This window comes from Chanodichthys erythropterus, chromosome 16 (assembly GCF_024489055.1).
Source record: "Chanodichthys erythropterus isolate Z2021 chromosome 16, ASM2448905v1, whole genome shotgun sequence".
In the NCBI taxonomy this organism is placed as follows: domain Eukaryota; kingdom Metazoa; phylum Chordata; class Actinopteri; order Cypriniformes; family Xenocyprididae; genus Chanodichthys; species Chanodichthys erythropterus.
This window is the reverse complement of record NC_090236.1, coordinates 40,683,261-40,708,021: the sequence shown is the minus strand read 5'-3', so window position 1 is coordinate 40,708,021 and position 24,761 is coordinate 40,683,261. Positions and strand designations below refer to the sequence as shown.

Here is a 24,761-nt window from a genome sequence, read left to right as displayed (position 1 = left end):
GATACATGGGGCAACTTTTTGAGCAATGTCGCTGAGCGATGATGCTTGGGCACTTTCCCATTGAGAATGGGCAACACATTTCTATCTGGATACTTTGTCAAAATTTGTTGTCCATTCTCAATGGGGAAAGTGCCCAAGCATCATCGCTCAGTGACATTGCCCAGCAACATAGCTCAAAAAAGTTGTCCTGTGTATCATCACTTTTAGTGAAGGCCAAAATTTCTATTTACACAAATAGCCACTGCCATAAAGAAAACAACTTTAATATTGGCCAAAAACCAAACAATAGGTGAACTGCCATTGAAATGTCCCATTTTACAAAGTGCATCCCTACACTATAAAGTGTCTAAATACTTTTAATCAAAGTTGCCAAAACAGGAACACAATGAGATTCTCACTCACGCTGACAGAAGTCCTTGTTCTCTTCGAAGCCTGGCTTGCAGACACAGCGTCCAATGGGCACCAGCCATCCACCGTCTCCACTGCAGTACATCCTCGGCGCCTCAAACTCCTCAGAGTCGTTCACACAAGATCCCCTAACCTCCACCAGAGCCGAATCTCCCCCTGTCACCGTGTCGGGAAACTGGGCCAAGTTCAGAACGGCAAGAGGACACTTCTTATAAAAGACCCTCAGGGACACCAAAGCGATGCAGGCTCCGACATCTTGGAAAGCCAGGTAGAAACCCTTCTTGCTCAAGTTACTGATGTCCCTCACTTCCGTGTTTAGTTTCATGACGCGATCGCCCACGTCGGTCTGCGTGAAGCTCTCGTCGGCTGCGATGGTATCGATCTTTATGTACTGGCTCTCCTTGATGAACCACAGGTTGGCGTTGTTGGACTCGTAGTAGTACATGTTGAAAGTTTCTTTGCAGGTGCCAGGGACTCCGGGCAGACTGTTGCAGTCACGCAGGGTGAACTTAATCTCGATGTAGACGCGCTGCGCTCCATCTCGTGGGATGTGGCGCGTGCGTAGCCAGTTGTTCTGATTAGCCTCCATCACATTACACACCTGGTAGGAGCGCATGGGGGTGTTCCTCTCATCCATCACACTGATTTCCTCCCACTGCAACAGACACAACAACTGTTATGGTTGTTTTTTTCAAAAACCTATTTTATATTCTAGAAACTTTAGTGTGTTGTATAATATATGTATATATGTATATATATATATATATATATGTTTGATCTATTTATCAAAGAATCCTGTAAAAACTTTATCATGGTTAGAATGCCCCTAAAATTCAAGATATCGGGGCAAAAATTTCCATGTACTGTATGAGTTTTAATCTCATATTTATATCATGATATAGATAAGCAATATCACACGATTTCTGTTTTTGTCATGAATATCACATGTGCAAATGTGAGATTGATTTTATACAACAGTTCAATAAATAAAAAGTTAATATTGTGTTATATTTTAGACATTCGCTATATTTGAGTGAATCAATCGGGTGAACCAATGATTCAATGACTCATTCATGAAGACAACCATTTACTTCATTTCTGAATGAATCAGCCGTTTGAATGAATCGCATGAATGAATGACTGAATAGCTGGGTTTCCATCCAAATGTGAAGCAAATCCTTTCAAAGTTCGCAAAAAAAAGAAAAAAAAAGAAAAGAAAAAACAAACAAATGTGAAATTCGGTGCGTTTCCATCAAGTTGTTTGAGCAGATGTCGGTGGTATTGGTAACCAAAGTAAATAAAACACCATCAGCAGAAACAGGCGATTAGTCAAATGGGTTTAATGTTTGCTATGTCAGAATTTATTCACCAAATGCATTTCATTCTCCCATTACTCACATTAACTCTTTTTCACACAAGTCAAAAACCACCTCAAGCAAGCGTAAAAATATTTTTACGAATTAAGGGAATTTTTGCGACTTTTTTCTCTCGAACTTTGCCGTTTCCATCATTCTGAAGTGATATTTCAAAAAATGTGCATAAAAACAGGGTGATAGCCACTGACTGACTCATTTAGACATTTACCGCCACCTACTGGCAGTTTTAGTTTATTATTTAGAGCAAAAAAACAAAAAACAAACAAAAAAAAACAATAAAGGTATAGTTCACCCAAAAATTAAAATTCTGTCATCATTTACTCACCCTCATGGCCGTTGAAGCCTAAAAGATGATGTGTAATAAATTCTATGTTGAATCAAATAAAATATATATATTTTTTTGTAATGTCTATTTAATGCTTTTCTCATTTAACACAATAATTACTTCTTTTGGGGGACATTTGATGTGCAACTACACTGTATACTTAATTAGATTTTTAAAATTTTGTTAACAATAAGAAGAAATAATGTTTTTTGAGAACCAAATCAGCATATTAGAATGATTTCTGAAGGATCATGTGACAATGAAGACTGTCGTAATGATGCTGAAAATTCATTTTGCTATTATACATATATATGTATGGATACACTTTAGATTAGGGTCCATTTCTCACTATTAACTATGACTGTTGCCTCAATAAACCCCTAATTACTGCTTATTAATAGTTGGTAAGGTAGTTGTTAAGTTTAGGTATAGGTAGGATTAAGGGATGTAGAATACAGTCATGCAGAATAAGGAATTAATATGTGCTTTAAACAGCCAATATTCCAGTAATATGCTGATAATAATAGTGAGAACTGGATCATAAGCTAAAGAGTTACCATATATGTATATCTTTATATGTGAGGATGCAAGTCCTGAACTCTGGGCTTAAATATTGCATGTACATTATGTAAATATTTGTTAAGTATTATTTGTATTTCATGTACACTTGAACACATATGCCTGTGTTAGTTTGTGTTTATATGTGTGTGAGTGTCTCCATGGCATAGGCAGCGATAGATAGATAGAGTGTGTGTAAGGCAGTCGTCCCCCATCATCTCTTGCCATCTGCTTCCACTTGTCTAAGGTTCCTTCATTTGGAACACTTCATGCATAAGTAACATTTCACTCCTTAAAGGGAAAGAAAATAAACCATCCAGGGAGTCTTAGAGGGGTGGGCAATTTTGTTCAACGGCTGGTTCTCAAAAAAGATTCTGATTTGCTTCAGTAAATTCTATTCCTTCTCTGTATAATCTGCAGCGGAGATGAGCTGGAGGACCACCGGCTCTGTTCTAAGTGATTTTAGGGATTCATCCGAGCTTCTGATCAATCAGCGAGTAACGTACTACACTTCAAATACTAAGCATTCAGGAATCGTTGCTTGACCACTTGAGTTTCCACTTGAAGGCATTCATCATCATTTGCGCTCAAGATTTCTTCAACAGTGCATGATGGGAGCAATCTACTGCAAGAAGACACAAAAATGTATAACTTTTAAAGTTGAAGGATTAGTTCACCCAAAAATAAAAACTCTCTCATCTTTTACTCATCCTCAAGCTGTTCCAAACCTGTTTGACTTTTTTCTTCCGTCGAACATAAAATGAGAACAGCTTTTTTCCATTTAGAGTGAATGGAGACTAGAGCTTTCAAGCCCAAAAATGATGCAAAAACACTATTAAAGTATCATAAAAGTGATCAATAAAGACTTGTGCACCATATATAACAATTTTCCTGAAGCCATACAAAGCCATTGTGAGATTTGAGACATCGTTCCTAACCAGACGTGTTGTGATAATATTCTAGCGACAAACAATTTTTGGAGATGCGATAAAGTCAATCAAAAATCACAGCCAATCAGAAGAGCACGTGGGCGGGCTCTCTCGGCAAGCTCCCAGCACTCGAAATGAAATGGAAGAGTACATAATCAAATTCAAGAATATTACACCATTTTAACATTAAAAATACATACTGAGTTACTGAAACAATCTTTGTCAGAGAATACACTTGTCTGTTCACAATGAGTTGACAGTTTTAACGCTCTTGTTTCCTTTCATGTATTTTCATGATATCCAAACTCACATTAGATGCTTTTAACATTAAAGGTGCAATATGTAATATTTTATCCAAAAAATATCCAAAAACCACTAGGCCAGTGTTATATATTTTGTTAATTTTATATCCCAAATGTTTGCAACTATTTGTAAATCCTGAGAAAATTGCAATTTTAATCAAGGCTCCGGGATGTGTGAGGAGTCGCCTGTCAATGGCGTCATTTTTTTTTTTTTTTTTATTTGTTTATTTGACAGGGACAATGCAATCAAACATAGTTACAGAACAAAGTTTGCATCCGATGTGATGCACATAGAGTTTATAGCAAGTGCTAATTTTCAACTCCCGTCCCTGGATGGGCCTTTCTACTATAAAAACACAATATTCAGTTCTAAGAAAAAATACACAATGCCATTTTACATGTTCAGAACTCACTCATTCTAAAAAACTCATTCTAAAAAGTACACAGTGCAATTTTACATATTCAAAACTCACTTATTCACGTTCAGACATCTACAAAATGGGTACAGTTTTGGTTTGTTTTCAGCCAAGCCTTAAGCCTAGAGGTGAACATTTTAAACTCAGAAATACCCGCTCAGTCATACCCGCATTACCCTCGGTTTCCGTTTTTTTTTTGTAGTAACCAGGGAAACACCAAAGACGCTTTAATATTTACATTTTAATAGACAAGGGAACAAGTGTTTGGTTACGTTTATAGACAGAAAACTAATCTTTGTTATATAGTTCAACACGTTTAGTATTATTGTTTAAAATAAATAAAATTCTTAATTTTTTTTTTTTTTTTTTTTTTTTTTGCAAGTACCATGCTTTACCACGCCTCAGAGAAAAAAATCTATTTTGTGAAGTAACTAACATAGCATAATCAGATGCAGCTTTATTTTTAGTTACAGTAATACAGCATTTTCTCCATCATACAATACGTTTTAAAATGAATTGCATGCCATTTATCAACACAATCATCCAGCATTTAATCTGATATTGTAAAATGGATCTATCTTACTGCAGTGTGTAACAGTGTCTCACAGCAGCCGCCAAGCGAACGCACAGAGTAACGTTATAACATCATTTTCAACACTCCCAAATGTATCTAATATGATAAACAGAGCTGCGTTTCCTCATACTCATGACCGGAAAAGCGGAAGCGGCGCCGGCGACTGTGTCATAATAAAAGTCCCGCTGCTTGTGAGGCGTGTGTTGATCAATCGCTCCAGCTCCTCGTTCAGCTCCACAACACTCGCTCCTGCTCTGCTTCACACTACAGTAACGTTAATAATCACATCCATGAACATGATTTCTTCCCGAGTCCTATCCCTATTCTTTTGCACCGTCCGTTGAGGTGAAGACCACATGTCCCAAGATTCCACACTCTAAAACTTTGCATCATCAAGCTACGCCTTTGTTTTGAAAAGACCTCTAGCGGACAGAATTTTTACATACTGCACCTTTAAATAAACTGTAAATAAAGCAATGTGCTAAATAATATGCTAAATAAAGCACATAAACAGTACTTGAGATTATTATTGCCATACTTTGTGTTGTTGTTCCAGCTGCGACGTCGCAGAAAAAATAGAAACCGTTTCTAAAATAGAATCATCGCGTGTAGCCATCGAGGCTAGTTGGGACAAAAACTCTGATTAACATGGAAAAAATTCCTTTCGTGTCTGGTTAGGACACAGTGTCATGGTGCTTTCATTTCCTTTATGAAGCTTAAAAGCTTCAGTCCTCAATAATGGCAAAGAGCAGCCAGTACATAAAATATCTCCTTTTGTGTTCCAAGTGGAAAAAAACAAAGTAAAATGGGTTTGGAATGACACAAGGTTGAGTAAATGATGATAGCATTTTCATTTTTGGGTGAAATAATCCTTTAACAACCCTTAAACTGATTGGCAGTGAATATGGGTGCACATTTAAGCAAATGGCCAAGGAGACAGAGTACATCAGAATGTCTCCAAAAGAGCCATTTTCCACATCAGCGCAATCAAGCATTTGAAGTATTTTATACCATGCGTCAGCACAGTCTGGAGTGCACATCACTCGCCGGCCATGCCATGATGTCATAGCAACAATGAGAGCGTTTATGACATTAGCTTATAGCTTAAAAAAAGAGTCAATTTCTAGAGCAGTTTGGCTTTAAACTGAGCCATATGCTGACTGGTGGGAATGGGTGGACAGTACAGATCAAAGTGACAGAGCCACTAAATGTCTTGGGTATGTTCTTTCCCTTCGAGTGCAATAATTAGGAATATTTATGTAGGGATAAAGGCAGGTTTATGCCTTTCTGTTTATTTTCAAGAGTCTGAGCCCAACTGCTACGGAAAGTTTCTTTGGAAATGCATTGTCTGAATTCATGAAGTATTTTACCACAGATGGGTGGTTACACAAAAGTCTAAAGGGTTGTGTTACACACCCCAGATCTCCAGACGCACATATACAATTTAGTTACACATTTTACCATGCCATGATATAGGGCACAGCCGTCAGGAAATTGGCCATGTGCAGTTGATATATTCGTGAATGAAACTATCAGACCTCTAGCAAAAGCATACACCGAAACGCTCATAAATCCGCCTACGTACCGCTAGTTCATCAAGCACTCACGATTGTTAAGTGAAAAGCAGGTTATTTGGACAGGAGGTAAAGCTTAGCCACTCTCAATCAAAGTAGCGGTCATAAGTGTGACGTGGGCGTCTTGGTAATTAGCGTCTCCAGCTGGCCTCTTCCCTGAAATACCTTAACTTCATTCCCCAGTCACCCTTCACAGGCTCTGACCGCTTTGAAGCCAGGCAAATATGTCAGATCAGGGGGTCTGCTTAGCCTTATATTGGCTTAACTTAATTGCAGCCCAACAATCATCTGGTAGTTTAAGATACTTAAATGCAATTGCCTTTAAATCCCTAAAAGAACGTCTGTTTTTGGGGGGAGAGAAGGCCCCTTTTGGAGGACATGTTATTAGGGCTACCTGTTTTCTATCACTCTAGGTGAATTACTCCCTTCTATTTTAGTAACAGACACGCACACATACCCTAAACGAGGACGGGCATTTGAGAGCCAATCCAAAACAAACCTTCCACATCTGGGACAGGGAAAGCTGTATTAGTCTTGACCTCCGAGGGTCAAGTGGCAGTCGATTGAGTCAGTAAGGTAAATATCCAGCGGCTGCTTTGGGAACATGTCGGCTTTCCTGTGAGCCGCACCGTTGGCGGGTTCAGTGGGTCACGGGTCGCCGCGATAATCCTCGAGTATGAAACGCAAGCCGCAGCTGTGAGACCTGATTTAGCCTTACAGTTCACTCCCATTAAATAACTGCTATACCAGCAAAACAAAGAGACTATCATTGAATCTGAGGTAAATACAGCACGAGGACAGGGAGGAATGTTCTCTGAAGAGTTTAACAGACGTAATGTGGAAACAGGCCAATTGGATGAGACTCTCACAGTACTGTATGTTAGGAGAACCAATCAATGGATCCAGTAACAAAAAATCTCTTAAAATGATCATTTATGGTTAAATTTAGTTTGTCGTTTGCTGTAAAAAAGGAAATATGTGAAGGATAATCCAGTAAAGAACCACCCGACTCGAAGTGCGTTAAAATATTTCGGGTCATTTGCTAGCATTAACAACTTAAATGGTCCTATTATGCCCATTTCACAAGATGTAATATAAGTCTCTGGTGTCTCCAGAATGTGTCTGTGAAGTTTCAGCTCAAAATTTAACTGGAGCTTTAACAGCTCAACAACAACAAAGCTGGAGAATCTCACGCAGCCAAAATGAGGAAAGTGTTCAGCCTTACATTGTTCAAACCGGAGTCGACACTGATGGAGAGACTCAGGAAGAAGTTACAACTTTTAGACGTTTCTGAATGGTTAGTGGATAAATTGATGTAGTTGCTGTGGAGTTGATCAACTCATCCACTAGCATGTGCCGTCATGTTCATCTTTTGTGTTGAATTGACCCTCGTTTGTGAAGCAGTCCGGCGTAAAATGACGGCATGGCAACAACACTCGACTACAACAACTCTTCCTCTTCTCTAAAGCAGCCCAACATGGCCCCGCCCCCTTTGTTCAGTGTTCTTGTGGGCGGGGTCTGTCAATTTTGAGGTTTGTGATGTCACAAACCCGGGAAGAAGCTTGTTGTAGTCCTTAAAAAGCGAATTCTGTAAAATAAAATATCCCCCTCACTTTTGAATATGCACTAAGACAGCATTGAGACATCGCCAAAGTTTCCCTTCACACAGGCTGTTTACATGTAGCATTCAGATGTTTTTCTTTAGCAGATCTTCAAATGAATGATTAAAGGGCTGATATTAAAAATCTGTAGTATAGAGTGCTGCAGGAATGAGTCCTAAAAGCATTTTTAATCTTAAATTAGTTAAATAAGGTTACCACAGGCTTAGGGTATTTTCACTTTTTATCCTATTTCATTCAATATATTGGTCCAGATACATCAAACATCCCTAGAATACACTAAGTCAAATCCTGCGTACTATGTAGGACAGATAGTATGCAAATCGGAATGCAGTCTTGGAGAAACAGCCCCCTGTAGACCCTCCATTGATCTGCTGCAGAGCTGGTGATGTGTTTGCTCGCTACAGCAATGCTCAGTCCCACTACAGAAATCCAAACACTCCACGCCATTTACACAAGCTAATCTTCTCTATATAATGCGTGAGACCTGCAAGAAATACTGCGACTATTAAACATGAAAGATCTCATAACTGAAGTTTGGTTTAGAGGATGCATCTTTTGCTCTACAGCGTTTGCATTATCTTCCACGCCTTCAATTTTAAATGTCATTCAGTATTCACATGCTCTCTTAGGGAGGGGTGGTGGGTTTGGGTTATTGACAACATATCAGCCTGTTATGCAACACAGTACTCAGTTATGCAAGTCTAATATTTCTCGGTTTGGGAAAGAGATGTATGTCACACTATTTTCAGCAAAAAATAATAATTTGTAAATTCTGTTCATCTCCAGATTTAGCTGCTACACGACACATCTCGTAGACACACGTGTGGGGCACGGGCAATGTGACCTAGCTTCTGACGTCTCTATTAAATCATTTAAAAGGCAGCTGTGAAATCCCCAAGATTGATTTTCTTTTAAGCTCACCATGGTTTTTGCAAACTCGCTTATTTTTAGACCACTTCGGGTGCATCAAAAAAGACAGAACAGGCCTCCTCGACTCAAAATAACCGGCTCCTTCTTCTGTTCTCTGGCACAGGGGATTGTGTTCCTGCTTTAGAGACTCTTAATCTTGACGTCTTCCTCAAATAAATTGGAAGTAAGCGACCGGGTAAGTTGGTGTTAAGCCGAACATGAATGCCTCTTGGCTGAAAACGAGGGTATAAGCTTGCTAGACTTCACAGATGACCTTGACACCACATCCTGCAATTCACATGTGCAAAAAACAGTGGCTCTTTTTTATAAGAACTTGAGAATACACTTACAGCCTTGCTTTCCCATGAGCCCCAATGAATGCTGTATTCACTCTTATGCATATACCTGTGCAGGTCAGATCTATCCATATGCAATTCCAGCACATACAATATGCAATTGTATGATTACATATACTTGTTTGCAGTGTTGTTGCCATGCCGTCATTTTACGTCGGACTGCTTCACAAACGAGGGTCAATTCAACACTAAAGATGAACATGACGGCACATGCTAGTGGATGAGTTGAATCAACTCCACAGCAACTACATCAATTTATCCACTAACCATTCAGAAACGTCTAAAAGTTGTAACTTCTTCCTGAGTCTCTCCATCAGTGTCGACTCCGGTTTGAACAATGTAAGGCTGAACACTTTCCTCATTTTGGCTGCGTGAGATTCTCCAGCTTTGTTGTTGTTGAGCTGTTAAAGCTCCGCCCTCTTCTGGAAAGGGGGCGGGAGCAGCAGCTCATTTGCATTTAAAGGGACACACACAAAAACGGCATGTTTTTGCTCATACCAAAATAGGGGCAAATTTGACATGCTATAATAAATGATCTGTGGGGTATTTTGAGCTGAAACTTTACAGACACATTCTGGAGACACCAGAGACTTATATTACATCTTGTGAAAGGGGTGTTATAGGTTACCTTTAAGATGAGATCTATAATGTACAGTAAAAATGTGGCTTAATTGCTTAAGGGAAAAAAAAGCATGTTTTAATAAAAAAGGAAAAACATGCAAAAGGGGTTCATATGGGAAAAAAATATGCTAGAGTGGTCCAAAAGTGTGTCGGAGCATAGATTCATTTTAATAAAAAAAAAAGTTGTCCCTGCATGGTTCAAATCATTTTGTGTAACACAAGGACCGAGACAAAACTCACCATAATTGCAAGAGTCAGAACTGATTAAAGACATTTGTGGGGGCTTGTGTGTTTGTGCCTTGATTTTGATTGGTTGTGTTACTCACCCCTTCAGCCGGGTAGGCCTCCCAGCCAAGGTCTCCCAGAGCAGACATAGTGTCCAGCAACGTAACTAGAGAGAGAGAGAAAGAAAAAAAGTAATGATTTGTTAAAGTTCACTCAACCTCGTGACATATTGTGAGCAAAACAAGCTGGTTAGATGAGATTGCATATTTGGCAAGTAAATCACAGAGCAGTTGCAGACAATCAGGTCCATAGCCTGAAGGACGAGAGTCTAGCCCCGCGGTTTAAATCATTCCCACAATGCCCTCGTTCATCCAGCGGCGAAACCCAATGCTGGGAACCCATTACGAGGGAAAGACTGTTTTGTAAATCAGATATATCAATAAAAACACATTCATGTCTTACATAGCATTACCAGCAGAACAACATTTGCCCTCGATCACTGTATTGATGGTTTTCATTTTCATTTCTGGAGTATGTATGAGTGCGTGCCAAGGGGAATGGGTCAACAAACCATCCAAGAGGTTATTTAATTTCTTACACTAGTCTCTCTCCGCCTCGCACAGCGGGTTGCATACTGTGTTTTTCTGCTATGATCTACATTCCAGGGTATATCAGGTCTTGGCATCGACGGCTATTAATTTTTAATCACCTCTAATGTTGTGTTTTCACACTGAGGAAAATATATACATATGGCTTATTTCATAAAGTGTTGCAAACCACATTTCATGAATTAAAAGACAGAATTAAACGATAAAATTATCAAAACAATTATTCAGTGATTCAGTTGTATTTGTTCACAGTGAGATCAAAGATTTGAAATGAACTATATATATATATATATATATATATTACACACACACACAATCACTTCTTCCAGTCAGTGTCAATACTTCTGGATATTTGCATAAAGAAATGCTGAGTAGAGCGTGTTTGACATATCAGCACACATGCGAGTTACTGGCATTCGGATCTTAAGTGGTTTAATAGCCTTGTTTGTCTTCACCCTCTCGGAAGTCAATGTTTTTAACCTGATTCGGTCAAAGAAAAGGTAAAGCATGAGAATATGACCAAGGTATACTGTAATATCCTTAGCCGTTGTGTATGAAGTGGAGTGGGATGTGTGTTTGATTTATAGTGACAGTGCAGTGTTGGTGTAAGATTAATGGAGTCATGTTTCATAAATATTTTCCTGCAGACTGACTGTAATCCGCAAGCGGTGAGAGGGATCTGCTCTCCCTCACATACTGCACAGCACAGCACACATAAGATGTCCAAACAAATTCAGTGACACACAGCTGTGAATGTCAATTACTCATTTAGAGGTTAGCCGATCATAAAAGAGGTTGTTTACATAAATATTCTTAAGATACAGTAGCAAAACAGCTTGTTTGGTTTGCCAGGGTGGGGTGGGAAACAAACTGGTTTTAGTGTAAAAACATTATAAATGATGCACCATTTTTGTTTACAAATATTTTAGTTCATTTTAAATAAAATATTTTAAAAAAGTAAGTTAAATTATATATAGAAATTGAATTGTCTGTAGCCTAAAGTCTGAAAAAATAATCACTGAATCACTCCATAAGCCAGATTCATCTCCCCTCCTCCACCTCCTCTCTCCAGTTCCCATCTAAATCCTCTGGATTGATGAGGAGCGTTTTTCTAAAGAGCCCTTCGCCTGATGCAACACATTACGCCTCGGTGACGGTGACATTTGTAAATAAATAAGTTGCAGCAAAAGTGTGTCAGAGTATTTGCCGAGGTACCCTTTTCGCTGAGGAAAGGTCGCTCTTTAAAAGCGCACAGTGGATAAACAGCCTTTCTGTGGTCTCTGTTTGGTTAAACCTACTGATTACTGATGTCTTTAATAGCACACCGGCTAATGGAGGGCGGAAGATGACCCAATACAACTACCATGTGAATGAGAACCACTAATTTGGACGCGTTAAAGCAGGATAAACAATTCCAAAATGGCAGAGGAAAGAGGAAGCCAGCGATAATGCAAATAACACAGGTGGATGATGGTTATATCAATTACCTAAATAGCTGCTGACAAAACTTGAGGGTGTGAAACAAAAAACAGACCTTTATTTAACTAAACACCACACATTTCTGCTCCATGTCTTCATAAATACAACTGTCTATAGGGAAAACCACTTGCAACTTTAATTTGAAGGTAATGAAGTGGAATTAACATGAATTGAAATTCGATCGACAGATAGATCCATAGATAAAGCAATAGAGTGATACATCGATAGATAGAGCAATAGATCGAAAGATAGAGCTATATAGATAGCGATGGATGGATGGATGCTCTAAATTTCTTTTCTCATTCCTTCTCACTCTTCGTTTCTTGTTCTGTTTCTCTGTCTCTGGAGAAGTGAATTCATCCACATGTGAAACTCTAACTTGACTTGGACTTCTCACTTGCCCATTTGTGTCTCATATTCATCATCCAGTAAAACCTGACAAGAAACACGATCAATGACTCAATACCAGATTAAACCCAGCAAAACACTTTACAGTAAGATTCATATCTGCCTCATCTCACACTCATGACAAATAAAACACAGCCTCATATTGCCTTGCGTAAGATGGGTCTGATAATAGGTCTGAAACATCTGCCAACATAAAGTTTTCTCTCAACACAACATGTGAATCATTTCCCCATGACCACTGCTGTTGTCTACCCAGAGCAGACTGCATGGGCTCTTCACAGGGTTTGGTTTCAAACAGGCATGCTCATTTATCGATTATCATCGGTGGGCAGCGTTCTACATGGGGAAGAGAAGCAGAGAGACAATGGGACCATGTTACTGGAACAGGACGCCCCAGAGACAAGATAGAGTCCACTCCAGGATTTTATTGTGATAAATCATTAAATAAACACTTTTATCATAATCCATTGATCTGTTTTTAGTCGCTTGCATTAGTGAATCTCTACAGGAATCATAGGGAGAGGAAAATGTTTGTTATTGTCTGATATACATGAAATGAGCTTTAGAGGCCAGGCTGATAAATCGGCTGACATTTGGGCATTTTGAGATTATCGGCATTGGACCATAATGGGCCGTTCACCCCAGCAACAATTAAATTGCATGAACTGCTTAAATAATTAGCTTGTCACAAATCGCTAATGTACATTTTGTTTGTCTTTTTTTTTTTTTTTTTCAAATATTTGAATGAATTTAACTTCAGCACATTTATGTATGTCTCTAATTTTATACACAAGACGACTGTTCAAATGTTTGACATTAGTTTAAGATTTGTAATGACTGATGCTAGAGCAGAGCTCTTCAAGTAGTTTCATTCGAGGGCCGGATTATCAAATCAAAAAGTAAAACAAAGAAAACACAGTTAAAACCATACATTGCTACTCACTACTACTGGCAATTGATATAAACCTGTATTGATATGTTATATAGGCGTATAAAAACACCTAAACACAGACAAACTGCACCTTCACAAAGAAATAAATTATATATTCCCCTGCACCAAATAAATATATTGCAATATAAATTGCTATAACATAGTTTTAAATATAAATATTCCACATTTTCACAAACCATTGTAAATTACTACAGTTCATTCATGGTAAGGGTGGTGATTTTGGGATTTAAAAGTCTTAGCTTCATTCATGACATGTTTCTCCTGTTTTCCTTGTCAGTCTTGGGAATGTTGAGGCTGTTTCATCTGATTTAAAACTAGTTTAATCATCAAGTGATTTGTGGTCTGTAGCCGAGAGGGGTGTGTCGAGTTGAAGCTTTTGTTCCGTTATCCACTAGTGAAACGCCTGAAACAGCACGATTTGTTCTGTATTTGTTGTTACTGACCGAGAAACAACTTAAGATGATTCAGTAACAGAGCGGTCCGAACGAATCCAATTCGTTTCAGATCGTTATGCAAGCGCATTTGGCCAATTCACGGAAAAGAAAAATCAAGACAAAAGAATGATTAATTCACGAATGATAGGTATCACTGGTTCAGTCGACAGAAATATAGAACACACATAATAACTGCTGAAATATTTGCACAGAAAACGTTTTTTCAGGTCAGTCAGAGGAGCGTGCATCGTACGAACAGTGCGTTTATAGCAGTACAGCTGCATGTGCCACTGCGGCCACGTATCTAACCTAATTGAGCCGCACCGCCAGGAAAAGAGGAGGAGGGAGATCGGGGTGCCGCGGGCCGGATTTGACCTGCGGGCCGACAGTTGACAAGCCCTGCACTAGAGGCTGCGTTCTTTAGCATCCTTATTAGCTGACCTGCCTCCCATGCCAGAAACAGTGGTCTGAATCCACTGAAGTGAAGTGGGACTCAAACCAGCATCTCCAGCATAGGAAGCAGGCACGCTAACAAAGATGTTAAAGACCACAGTCTCACACAGCTTTTGGCCTCCGTTACACTCACCCCCCTTAACCTCACTCCCATTTGAGTCATGGCACCAAATGTAACCGGTCCTACTCGCAAACAAGGACACTAAAGACCACAAACTCTAGCGCCAGTCACTAGTGCACCTCTTGAGGCCAGGGGAGTGAGGTTTACATGCACAGCTCTCACTAGCTTACCTCTGTTACACTCACCCCCCTAAACCTCACTCCAATCTGGGTCATGGCACCAGTGTAACCCCTCCGGTCCTACTCAGCCTGCTCCGAGCTGGATTCAAACCGGGGTCTCCAGTATGGGAGGCGGGTGCGCTAACAAGAATGTTAAAGACCACAGTCTCACACAGCTCTTACTAGCTGGCCTCCATTACACTCACCCCCCCTAAACTAATGTAACTGGTCCTACTCGCACCCGCTCTAAACGGGACTCGAACCGTGAGAGGCCGGCATGCTAACAAGGACATTAAAGACCACAATCTCTAACGTCAGTCGCTAGTGCTCTTTTGAGGCCAGGTGAGTGAGGTTTACAGGCACAGATCTTACTAGCTTGCTCCGTTACACTCACCCCCAAACCTCTCTCCCATGCAGGTCACTGCACCAATGTAACAACTCTAGTCCCACTCAGCCTGCTCTGAGCAGGATGCAAACCAGGGTCTCCGGCATGGGAGGTGGATGTGCTAACAAGGATGTTAAAGACCAAAGTCTCACACAGCTCTTACTAGTTGGCCTCCGTTACACCCTAATCCTCACTCCCATCCGGGTCACGGCACCAAATATAACCGGTCCTAAATCACACCCGCTCTGAGTGGGACCTGAACCGCCGCCTCCGGCATGAGAGGCAGGTGCAATAAGATGTATACTAAAGACCACAGTCTCTAGTGTCACTCACTACTGCGCCTATTGAGATCAGGGGAGTGGAGTTTACACGCACAGTTCTCACTAACTGGCCTCCGTTTCACATTCCCCATGCCAAGAAATGCTGGTTAAAATGATTTGTCATAACTGAAATAAATATTATTCAAGGCCTGTGAATTCTTCTATAATCTACATGCTTTCTACAAAATTCATGTGGCATCACCGCAAACCCAGTTCCACCCTCTCAATCACTGGCCATAACCGCACACATCCAGAAATTGAGCCAACACCAAACCTGTTCATTTTTTTATTCTCGCTTTCTCTCTTTATCCAGACCCCCCTGATGCTCTCGCCTGCTGTTGAAGTGCTTGAGTCCAGGCCAGGGGTGATTCCAGACGCTTTGAGTGGGGAGAGCTCAGTGTTCGACTGGCTGTGATCTCCACTTCCATCCCCTTTCGCTTTCTAATCCCGGCGGAAGAGCAGCTTTAATCTACCTGCCAGCAATCAAACTCCCTGTCATCCCTTCCAATACCTTGGGCAGAGCCGCCCGACTTCACAATGAGGGCAGCAGCCAAAAAACACATGCTTTGTCACAGGTGTGAATATATAGATTTGCTTACTGAAAAACGATATGAAGATCAAAAGATGTACTGCAACAGCCTACCTATAGAATACATTAGGTCTAAAAAACAAGGTATGCATACAGATAAAGTACAAAAGCGCACACACATGCACACACACACACCTTTCATCCTCTCTGATGGATTTCTCCATCTCAATGAGGCCATCAATGGTGCTTAAGGTCTTTCGTTCCGCTCTCAGTGGCAGGGGCCAGGGTGTTGTCCTGGTAACAGGGAGGTACAGGGGTACAGCAAGGGGAAAATTGAAGATTTGTGCATCTCTCTCCAGTAAGATATTAAGGAATGCTGGAGTCGGTGCGGTTCGGTTGGCCCTTTCCACGCTGGGTCACTCGGCAGCCAATGGCACATTAGTGAGCACATAATCACTGCTGAGGGCCAAATCAGTGTACCTGCGAGCAGCTACCAGCAACATGGACTGCATCCCTAATGAGCCAAAGTCATCAGAAAAGCATATGGAAGAGACTGTTTCCTCTTCCAAACATGCAGCTTGCTTGGACCGAGGTGTATAAAAGCATATTAGGTAGAGATACCTGATATATCACTGACTAAATCAGTATTGACCACTATTAGCGTTTCTATATCAGATACAGATTTGTAAATGTTCATTGCATTTGCTCAATCTGGCTTCATAAAATACTGAGGAAAATCTTGTAAATTGAAAAAAGTGGTGTCTGTTTGGGTACATGAAAGTACTGTAGAATTTATCTGGAGACAAGCTCTTACACACACAAAAACTGAGGACAGGAGAGAAGGAAAACTGAATACACTCACTTGCGCACACACATGCACTCTGACAATCACACAGGAGGACAAAGCTTGGAGTCACGGGAACACAAAGCTTTAGAAGACAAGATTTTTGAATGACAGCATCCTCAAGTCCCTCGGCACCAAATTGGCCACAGGAGGGAAAGAGTGAGAGAAGGCTGAAAAAGAAAAAGAGTGTGAGTGACTGGGAGAGAAAGAGAGAGACTTTCAGTCAGTCCAGGATAAAGCTCATTGGCATATAAATCCTTCCCACAAACACATCTCCATTCTGCCTCTTTTTTCCCCCCTCAGCTGCCAGGTCATCCTGCTATTGTGCTGCCAACATCAGCCCCAGCCTGGAAAGTGCATGGAGAATGAAGCCCTCAGACAATGACCACTCTTTTCCTCTCCTTTTCATCTCTTTCATTCTCATTTTCCTCTGCCATTTCCCACTGGCCATCAGGCTCTACACGGACTGAACAAAAAGACCACAAAAATTCCCATAATGACCTGGCTGCTAGATGGAAAAGGTTTGATACCATTCACAAATCCCTGTATCCCTGATTTGTGATGAATGTATGAGGTAAATATTTCAGATACATTTTTAACTTAAAGGGATAGTTCACCCAGAAATTACAATTTTGTCAAGTTGTTCCAAACCTGATTGGATTTCTTTCTTCTGCTGAACACAAAAGAAGATATGTTGAAGAATATGGGTAATTAAGACGGATTTTTCATTTTTAATGAATGTAACCCAAATTGTAAAATAAATATATACATAAATGATAATAATAATTAATTAATAGAGGTCTAACGGTACATGTATTCGTCCAGAACTGTCACGGTTTGGTGTATGCAGTCAGAAGATGAATACAGTCGGTCACAGGCAATTCACACTCCAATCCAGAAGGGGGCACGCACGGCAATGCAGCGCTGTTTGCTAACCGCCACAACAGGAAAAAGCGCAGAAGATGAAGACACTCAACCAGTGTTTTAACCGTGGAAAGACATCAATAAAACAGCTTGAGAATAATATCTCATGTAGCACTACATTTACCTCAGGCAAGTCATTTAGTGTCCACAGCATGTTAGTTCACTAGAGAAACTCTTTCACTAAATATATGCACTATATTAGCTTATATATTCATTATATTCACTTTATCTGTTAGTAATGTCTCAATTATTTAATATATGTTCAAATAAATCTGTCATGAAAACAAGTTATGACAGTAACTGTGTAAATGATCATATTTCAAAAATGAATTGGAGTAGAAAATGTATTGAAAAAATATTTGTGTTCAATTTACATATATATATATATATATATATATATATATATATATATATATTATTTATTTTTTTTTTTTTTTTATTTTGATTGTTGATTATTATATCTAATAATAAATAGCAACTGAATGTAACAGTTTGGGCTCTGTTGTTAATTATAACCTTTATTATTATAGTAATGTGCAAGAAGGGGCCTCCTGGATATACCTTACAGCATTCGCTGAGACAGATTTTTATCCTTAAGAAAATGTTAATTATAATTGAGTTTATTTACAATTTGTTAAATAAACCACTGTTTAATTAAAAAATAATTAATTTTATGTTTTGTTTTCTCACTCCTGCTGTACCGATCCTTCATGTTTGTGTACAGTTACACCGCTCATAATTAAAAATCCCAGCAAATAAACAGAGAGGACTTTTGAAACAGTATTATTACTAAAATGACATTTTTCAGTTCTTGACCAATGCCACTGTAGTTAAGTCACATTGTGGTTGTAGAAGTGGGTTGTATGACACAAGAAACCTAAATCTAAAAAGGAAAATGAGAATTAATTTTCACCATCATCTTCTTACAAACCTCATTCCATCCATTTTCAGTGCACTTACTCGTGACCACCAATAGTTTTGTGGTACATTATCGTATCACTTTAACTATTTTCCCTACAAAAAATGCTGCCCCATCTTTATAACAAGACCAGGCTGTATTATTTTCCAGTTAAGAGGCGCATTACTTAAATTACACCTCTTTTATCACAGTGTGTTGACCGTCTAAAGTGCCGTCTCAAGAACCGCATAAGACTGGATCAGGTCACAAACACAGCATGTGATATCAGAGTGACCCAGGAAGCAGGATGTTGGTTTTGGCTTTTGAAAAAAGATGCTCCTTGGATGAGTGGGGAGAAATCAGAGGCAAGGTCGCATTGCATCGAAATGTACCGTAAATCCAACCATCGTTTGACCCTCCAGACAGAGCCAAGCAAACAGCCCACCATCAGCTCCGACAAACAGAAAACAGAGACTCGAAGCATACGGGACGGACGCACCCGGTCAATAACAGAGCCGAGCAAATTGAAAAACCCTGCTGTTTGTTTAATGCTGCGATTCTCCGAGCACAATCGCCTCTCCAAACCGCACACAAAAAAGAGAGAAGCCAAGGCCAAAGGCAGGCAGATGAATTCAATTAAAACAAATAAAAGGTCAAGACTGGGACCCGGCAAGACCGCAGGGAGAGCGGAGCGCACAGCGTGACGTTTAGAGTCGGACTCCAGTGTGTCGACTAGCCTGCTAATGAGCTTCCAGCGAGAGAACCGGTAGCTGAACATGAGTGTCAGAGGCGTTCATTTGCAGAAACAGTTAAAAAGGGAGGACAGTGCAGCTCATTTGTTGACAGGGCAATGCTTTCGCCCGCAAAAAAGAGGGCATCCCAGTGAATATAGGTCACCAGCCCAGCATGTCACAGGAAGGGTTCCTTCACAAAAACAATAGACAGAACCCCAAACAATGACCTGAGATCAACCAAAACATGTAAATTATCCTTCTCACAAAGAAACTACCTCTTTATATTCTGCAGTCTGCTGTTTGCAGGCCATTGTGCAAAACTCAACGCTGATGATGTCTTAAAATCAATACATCTACCTTTTCACCGATTTTAATTTCATTGCTTATAGTGTCGGCAATCCATTATCTAGCTTGAGCCATTGTGTGTGCAGAAAATCATTTGCCCTCAGCCTCTGGTCATGTGTGGTGATGATAGTGTGTATGGTGGGAAATTAAGAGGCCCTCAAAGGTCTTTTTTATGATTGCACATCGGTGTGCGACCCACAGCGCAGAGCCATCAGTAATCCCAGTAATAGAGGTGAATCAGTGCGGTGAGGCGGCCAATCAATGTCCACGTCAGCTCAAGGTCATGAACACAATAATGATGGTGATAAAAGCAATCCAATTACACTGATGTGATTAATCATAAAATAATATATATATATATTTCGATTCCCAGTCCAATTAAATAGTTAAACAAGGATAATCAATACATAGATCTATAGTCTCCTATGAGAACGACTCTGGTAAACGGTATCTACTCAAGAGTTTTAGAAGAGATCTCAAAGAAATTAAAGTTGGGGGAAAAAAATCTGTCTGCATTAAATTATGACCCAAGCATCGCTCCTTTCTTTGTTCTGCAGAACAAACAAGAAGATATTTTGAAGAATGTACACTATTTTCAATAAAACTACTCAGCTGGTTGGGCAAACATTTTACCCATTCACTGGGTTTGTCCATTTTTAACCCAACTTGGGTTGTTTTTAACTTAATAGTTGAGTTAAGTAAAACTACCGAGTAGGTTGGGTGAACGTTTAACCCAACCTCTGGGTCAAGACAATCCATTCGCTGGGTTAAAGCAAGTCAATCTGAGTTTGTCAATTTTTAACCCAACTTGGGTTGTTTTTAACCCAGCATTTTTAGTATATTGGGCAAAAACTGTTTAACAATGATCCAAAAAAGATCCCAAAGGATCATCAGGCCTCATTTATGTTCTGTTCACTGTATGCACCAAAAAACACTAAAAAATACTGGGTTAAAAAACAACCCAAGTTGGGTTAAAAATGGACAAACCCAGCGAATTGGTTGTTTTAACCGAATGGTTAGGTTAAATGTTTGACCAACCTGCTGGGTAGTTTTATTTAACTCAACTATTGTTTAAAAATTACTGTATTGCTTGCTTAAAATGAACCGAAAGTATGTTGAAGATTAACATTTATATGTTTAATGAATAATAATAAACAATAAACATTTATTCAATTTCTTATTAATACATGTTCACTTTTTTTGATTATTATTGTTGTCTCTAGTAATTATGGGTCTGATTTTTAGTTTCCAACCTATTTTAGGTTCATTTTAAGCCAGACATATAGTCATTTTTAAACAATAGTTGAGTTAAATAAAACAACCCAGTAGGTTGGGCAAACATTTAACCCAACTACTAGGTTAAAACAACCCTATCACTGGGTTTGTCCATTTTCAACCCAACTTGGGTTGTTTTTAACCCAGCATTCTTATAATGTAAAGTCATTTTTTTTAATACTAACTCAAATGTTATTTTTTATCCAAAACCAAATTATCTGAGGTGTGCCATCCACTTTAATATTGTTCTATACAGTATAGCAACAAATGTCTGTTTGTTTCTATTTTTATTTCTCCAGAGAAATTTGAAAAAAAGCTTGAGATGGAGAAACATTACTGAGAACCTCATTATGTTCCCTAAATGCAACCCCAGATAGATTGTAGCAATTGTGTAATGTGATTCTAATTGCTTGCCAAATCTTAAATTCATAACACTTCAGAATATCTTGACTTGCAGTAACTCAAATATATCATAAGAGCATGAATCCTTGATTTTTCTCGCCCCCCTCTCTTGCTTGTTTTAGCCGAGGCATTTGGCCATGAGGGCACTCTAATCCAGACTGTTTAAACCTGGAGAAAAGGCAGAGAACAGAGGCTCCTTCACAAACAGACCCTGTCCCCCTGGGGGGAAGCTGAACCACTAATCCTGCCGCCCAGTAAATGAAAGCATGCAACAGGGACAGGTCACCCAAACTCGCTAGAAGGGAGGAAATATCAGAGCAAGCAGTGAAAACGGAGGTAGAATACTAACCGAGAGAAAAGAAGAAGAAAAAAACATGGATCGATGACCATTCCAGGGGTTCAGCAAAAAGATTAAATGTTCTTTTTAAGCCATTAAACCGAATTAAGCTCGCCAACCCGGATCAGACTCAATATAATCTTTTCTCAAGCAGGTGGTATGAACCCTCTGCTGTTAGAGCGCTTCTTCATTTTACTGTAAATTAAGGTTTGAATAATCTGAATCCAGTCGAGTGCTTGCTCAATTTTTTAGTATTTTCTAAATTCACAAGATCCACGCAAAAAACAAAAGCTTCACAAAAGAATTCCAGTGCTACAAGGCGCCCTCTGCTGTTCACATCAGCTACCGCACTGTCCCCTGACCTCTCTAAATACATTCCTTCTTAGATGACTTCCACATTTTGGTCCATATGTGGCAATCGACTCCCGTGTCATTGTGTTTGCATTGCTCCAGTGTAACACGGCACCCGCACTCCCACTGCGGCTTAAAATAACAAACGCTGGTCAGTCTTACGGCTCGACGAGCAAGCCCAGCGGGCGTCCTCCAGATGAGAAGACCGTATTTACAGTCACATAGAGCACGGCGGAGCAGAGCAAAGACAAAGCAGAACTCGATGATGAGCGGTTCACATACACACAAAAGCTACTGCGAAAACATGCAAAGGCTAAAGTCGGCCAATTAGACCGATTACAGAGGGGAAGGTTCAGAAGAAAGCAGAAAACATTAAAAAAAGAGGAGAACAAGCCCTGCTGGGAGAGAAAAAGAGTCACCGGACTGCCACAGAGTCACCAACCACCAGAAAAGCACTCTTTAGTCCTTCTATTGGGCACAAAATGGTTTCCACTGGTTAAACACAGTTTCATCATCCACTCAAATGCATTTTTTCCTCCAACAAAAGGCATTTTCCTCAGGTTTTGAGGACTGGTGTAATCTAAATGCTTCTGAAATTCAAAAAGCAGATTTTTCTTTGCTTGCAATTGACTGAATTCTTTGAAAGGACCAAGAAGGAAAGTTATGCTCGGGATAAGGCTCATCTTCATTGTCTTTCTAGGATGCATTTTCCTGAACTCAAATTCCAACATTTGACATTTAAGTGCTAAGCTGTACCAAAAAAGAAGCTTGTTCATAAGGTCTGGCACACACACATATTGAAACGTTTGCTGGATAGCTCACAGCTCTGGCACACGTAGATAAAAAATGCTCTTTGAGAGGATAGATAGACTGAATTCCAAGTGCATATTCTAATTTATTTTCAAATAAAGTGCTAAAATGATCCAGTTTAGTGTGTTTTCATTCTTGTGGCAGGGAAATTGTATTTATATGCTATTTCAGGATTTTATTTATTTATTTAACAGATTGTGGAACAGATTTTTCGTGCGTGCATTGAGACTGCTATATAGAAAAGATGCAGACACCATTAACAAATCACCTTATGGTCACTGATAAATGATCGGACTTTCAGTTCTCTCTGCTTGCCATACGGCACATCACACTGCATAAATCCATACATCAAGTTCTTAATTTTGTTTCATGCATTTGTATTTAATCCTCAGCAAGATTTCAAATAACTTTAACACTTTAATATAACATTAAATAACTTTATTACCCATACGATTCTTTTTTTTTAAGTGACTTTCCATGAAAAGAGGAACCTGCTCATTTTTAAATATGCTCCAAAATGATTTTCAAATGCACCATAAAACAAACTATGATAGCAAATATGTGCATTAATTAAATAAAAATAAAAATAATAAGTCACACTTTTGAGCATGCATCATCACGTGCATAGTGTAAAATATATTATAAACGTCCAAATGCAATCCACCGGGAACACTTAAAAGCGAGTTCTTGTACACTAATATTTCATCAAACCCTGTTTAAAAACACATGCACTTGCTATTTTTCCTCTTCTTGCTTTATTCGCCTAATGCATGATTTATAGTAACCACATCATCCAGAGCGCACTTCGGTAAACTGTGTCCCCCGCAAGCCTCAGCCATTAATTAACCCTATTCTTTACTTGTTCAACACAAAGCCCTCTTACCTTCATTCTCTGGGTAATTCCGTAAGGCTTGACTCGGCGTGAGAGAGGGAAAGAGAAAGAAAAGAAGGGACGGATAAATCCAAAGGGTTGCCATTTTCAGGCTGCGCTGAGCGCGCGCTGCATCCCTGTCGCTGTAGAAAGTTACTGAGGCTCGCGATCAGAGCTCAAGTGAGGAGAGGAGAGGAGAGGAGAGGAGAGGGAGGGTCCGGGACTAGCCTCGGCCTGTCAATCATCCCGGGCTGCCAGGGAAACGGAGGACGGCGGGAGGCGCGCGGGTGCTTTTAAAGGCGCGAGCCCGATAAAGATCTCAACCGCCACAGAAACTGAAGGAAGCGCAGAGACGATGACAGCTGACAAATTTCATTTTAGAGTGGCTTTAAACTGCTTAATCAAGGTAATTTTACTCGTAGCGACACTTTGTTTGATAGTTTAAGTTTTTGTGAGTAAGCTAGCTATATTAGGCGGGAAACAGAGAACATCTCGTAGCTGTTCGGCTAATTTAAGTGATTCTCATTATATTAAAAAGCTAGATCAATTATTGTACCAATACCGTTAAAAAGCTAAGACAGTACAACATGAAGGCTTTTGAAAAAAGATAAAAGAGTATAGTTGACGGTTGCTGGGCCATTACAGTTATCATATCGAGGCTTAGATTATGCAAAACTGTTTTAGCTAACGTTAAATGCTCTTTGTTGTCATCTGGGAAATAGTGCAGTTTTTGTTTGTGGACTTCTCATCTGCATTTAATTTTCTTCAAAAACTTGGTTTAGTCTCATGGATCATTTATTTTGGGGTTTTATCAGACATAGTAAACATTTCTATAGGGTGAAGTCTGCTAAAATGGGACAATAAGCTTTTTGGTGTAGTGCTCTTTAAAGGATTAGTTCACTTTTAAATATTTTTTTCCTGGTAATTT

At 39.6% G+C, this 24,761-nt stretch overlaps 1 protein-coding gene across 2 annotated transcripts in view; it reads right to left on the bottom strand.

The window, feature by feature from the left end:
* The window catches only part of epha4b (eph receptor A4b), a 179,418-nt gene extending 155,453 nt beyond the window's left edge, over positions 1 to 23,965 (bottom strand). For both annotated transcript variants that reach the window (XR_010891845.1, XM_067361950.1), the window contains exons 1-3: positions 23,846 to 23,965; positions 10,297 to 10,361; positions 403 to 1,063 (exon numbers count right to left, since the gene is read on the bottom strand). Coding sequence is in view for 1 of the 2 variants with exons in the window: in XM_067361950.1 (XP_067218051.1) it covers positions 403 to 1,063; positions 10,297 to 10,361; positions 23,846 to 23,939 (820 nt within the window). In the remaining variant the exon portion in view is untranslated. The remainder of the gene's footprint in view (positions 1 to 402; positions 1,064 to 10,296; positions 10,362 to 23,845) is intronic.
* Positions 23,966 to 24,761: the final 796 nt, after the last annotated feature.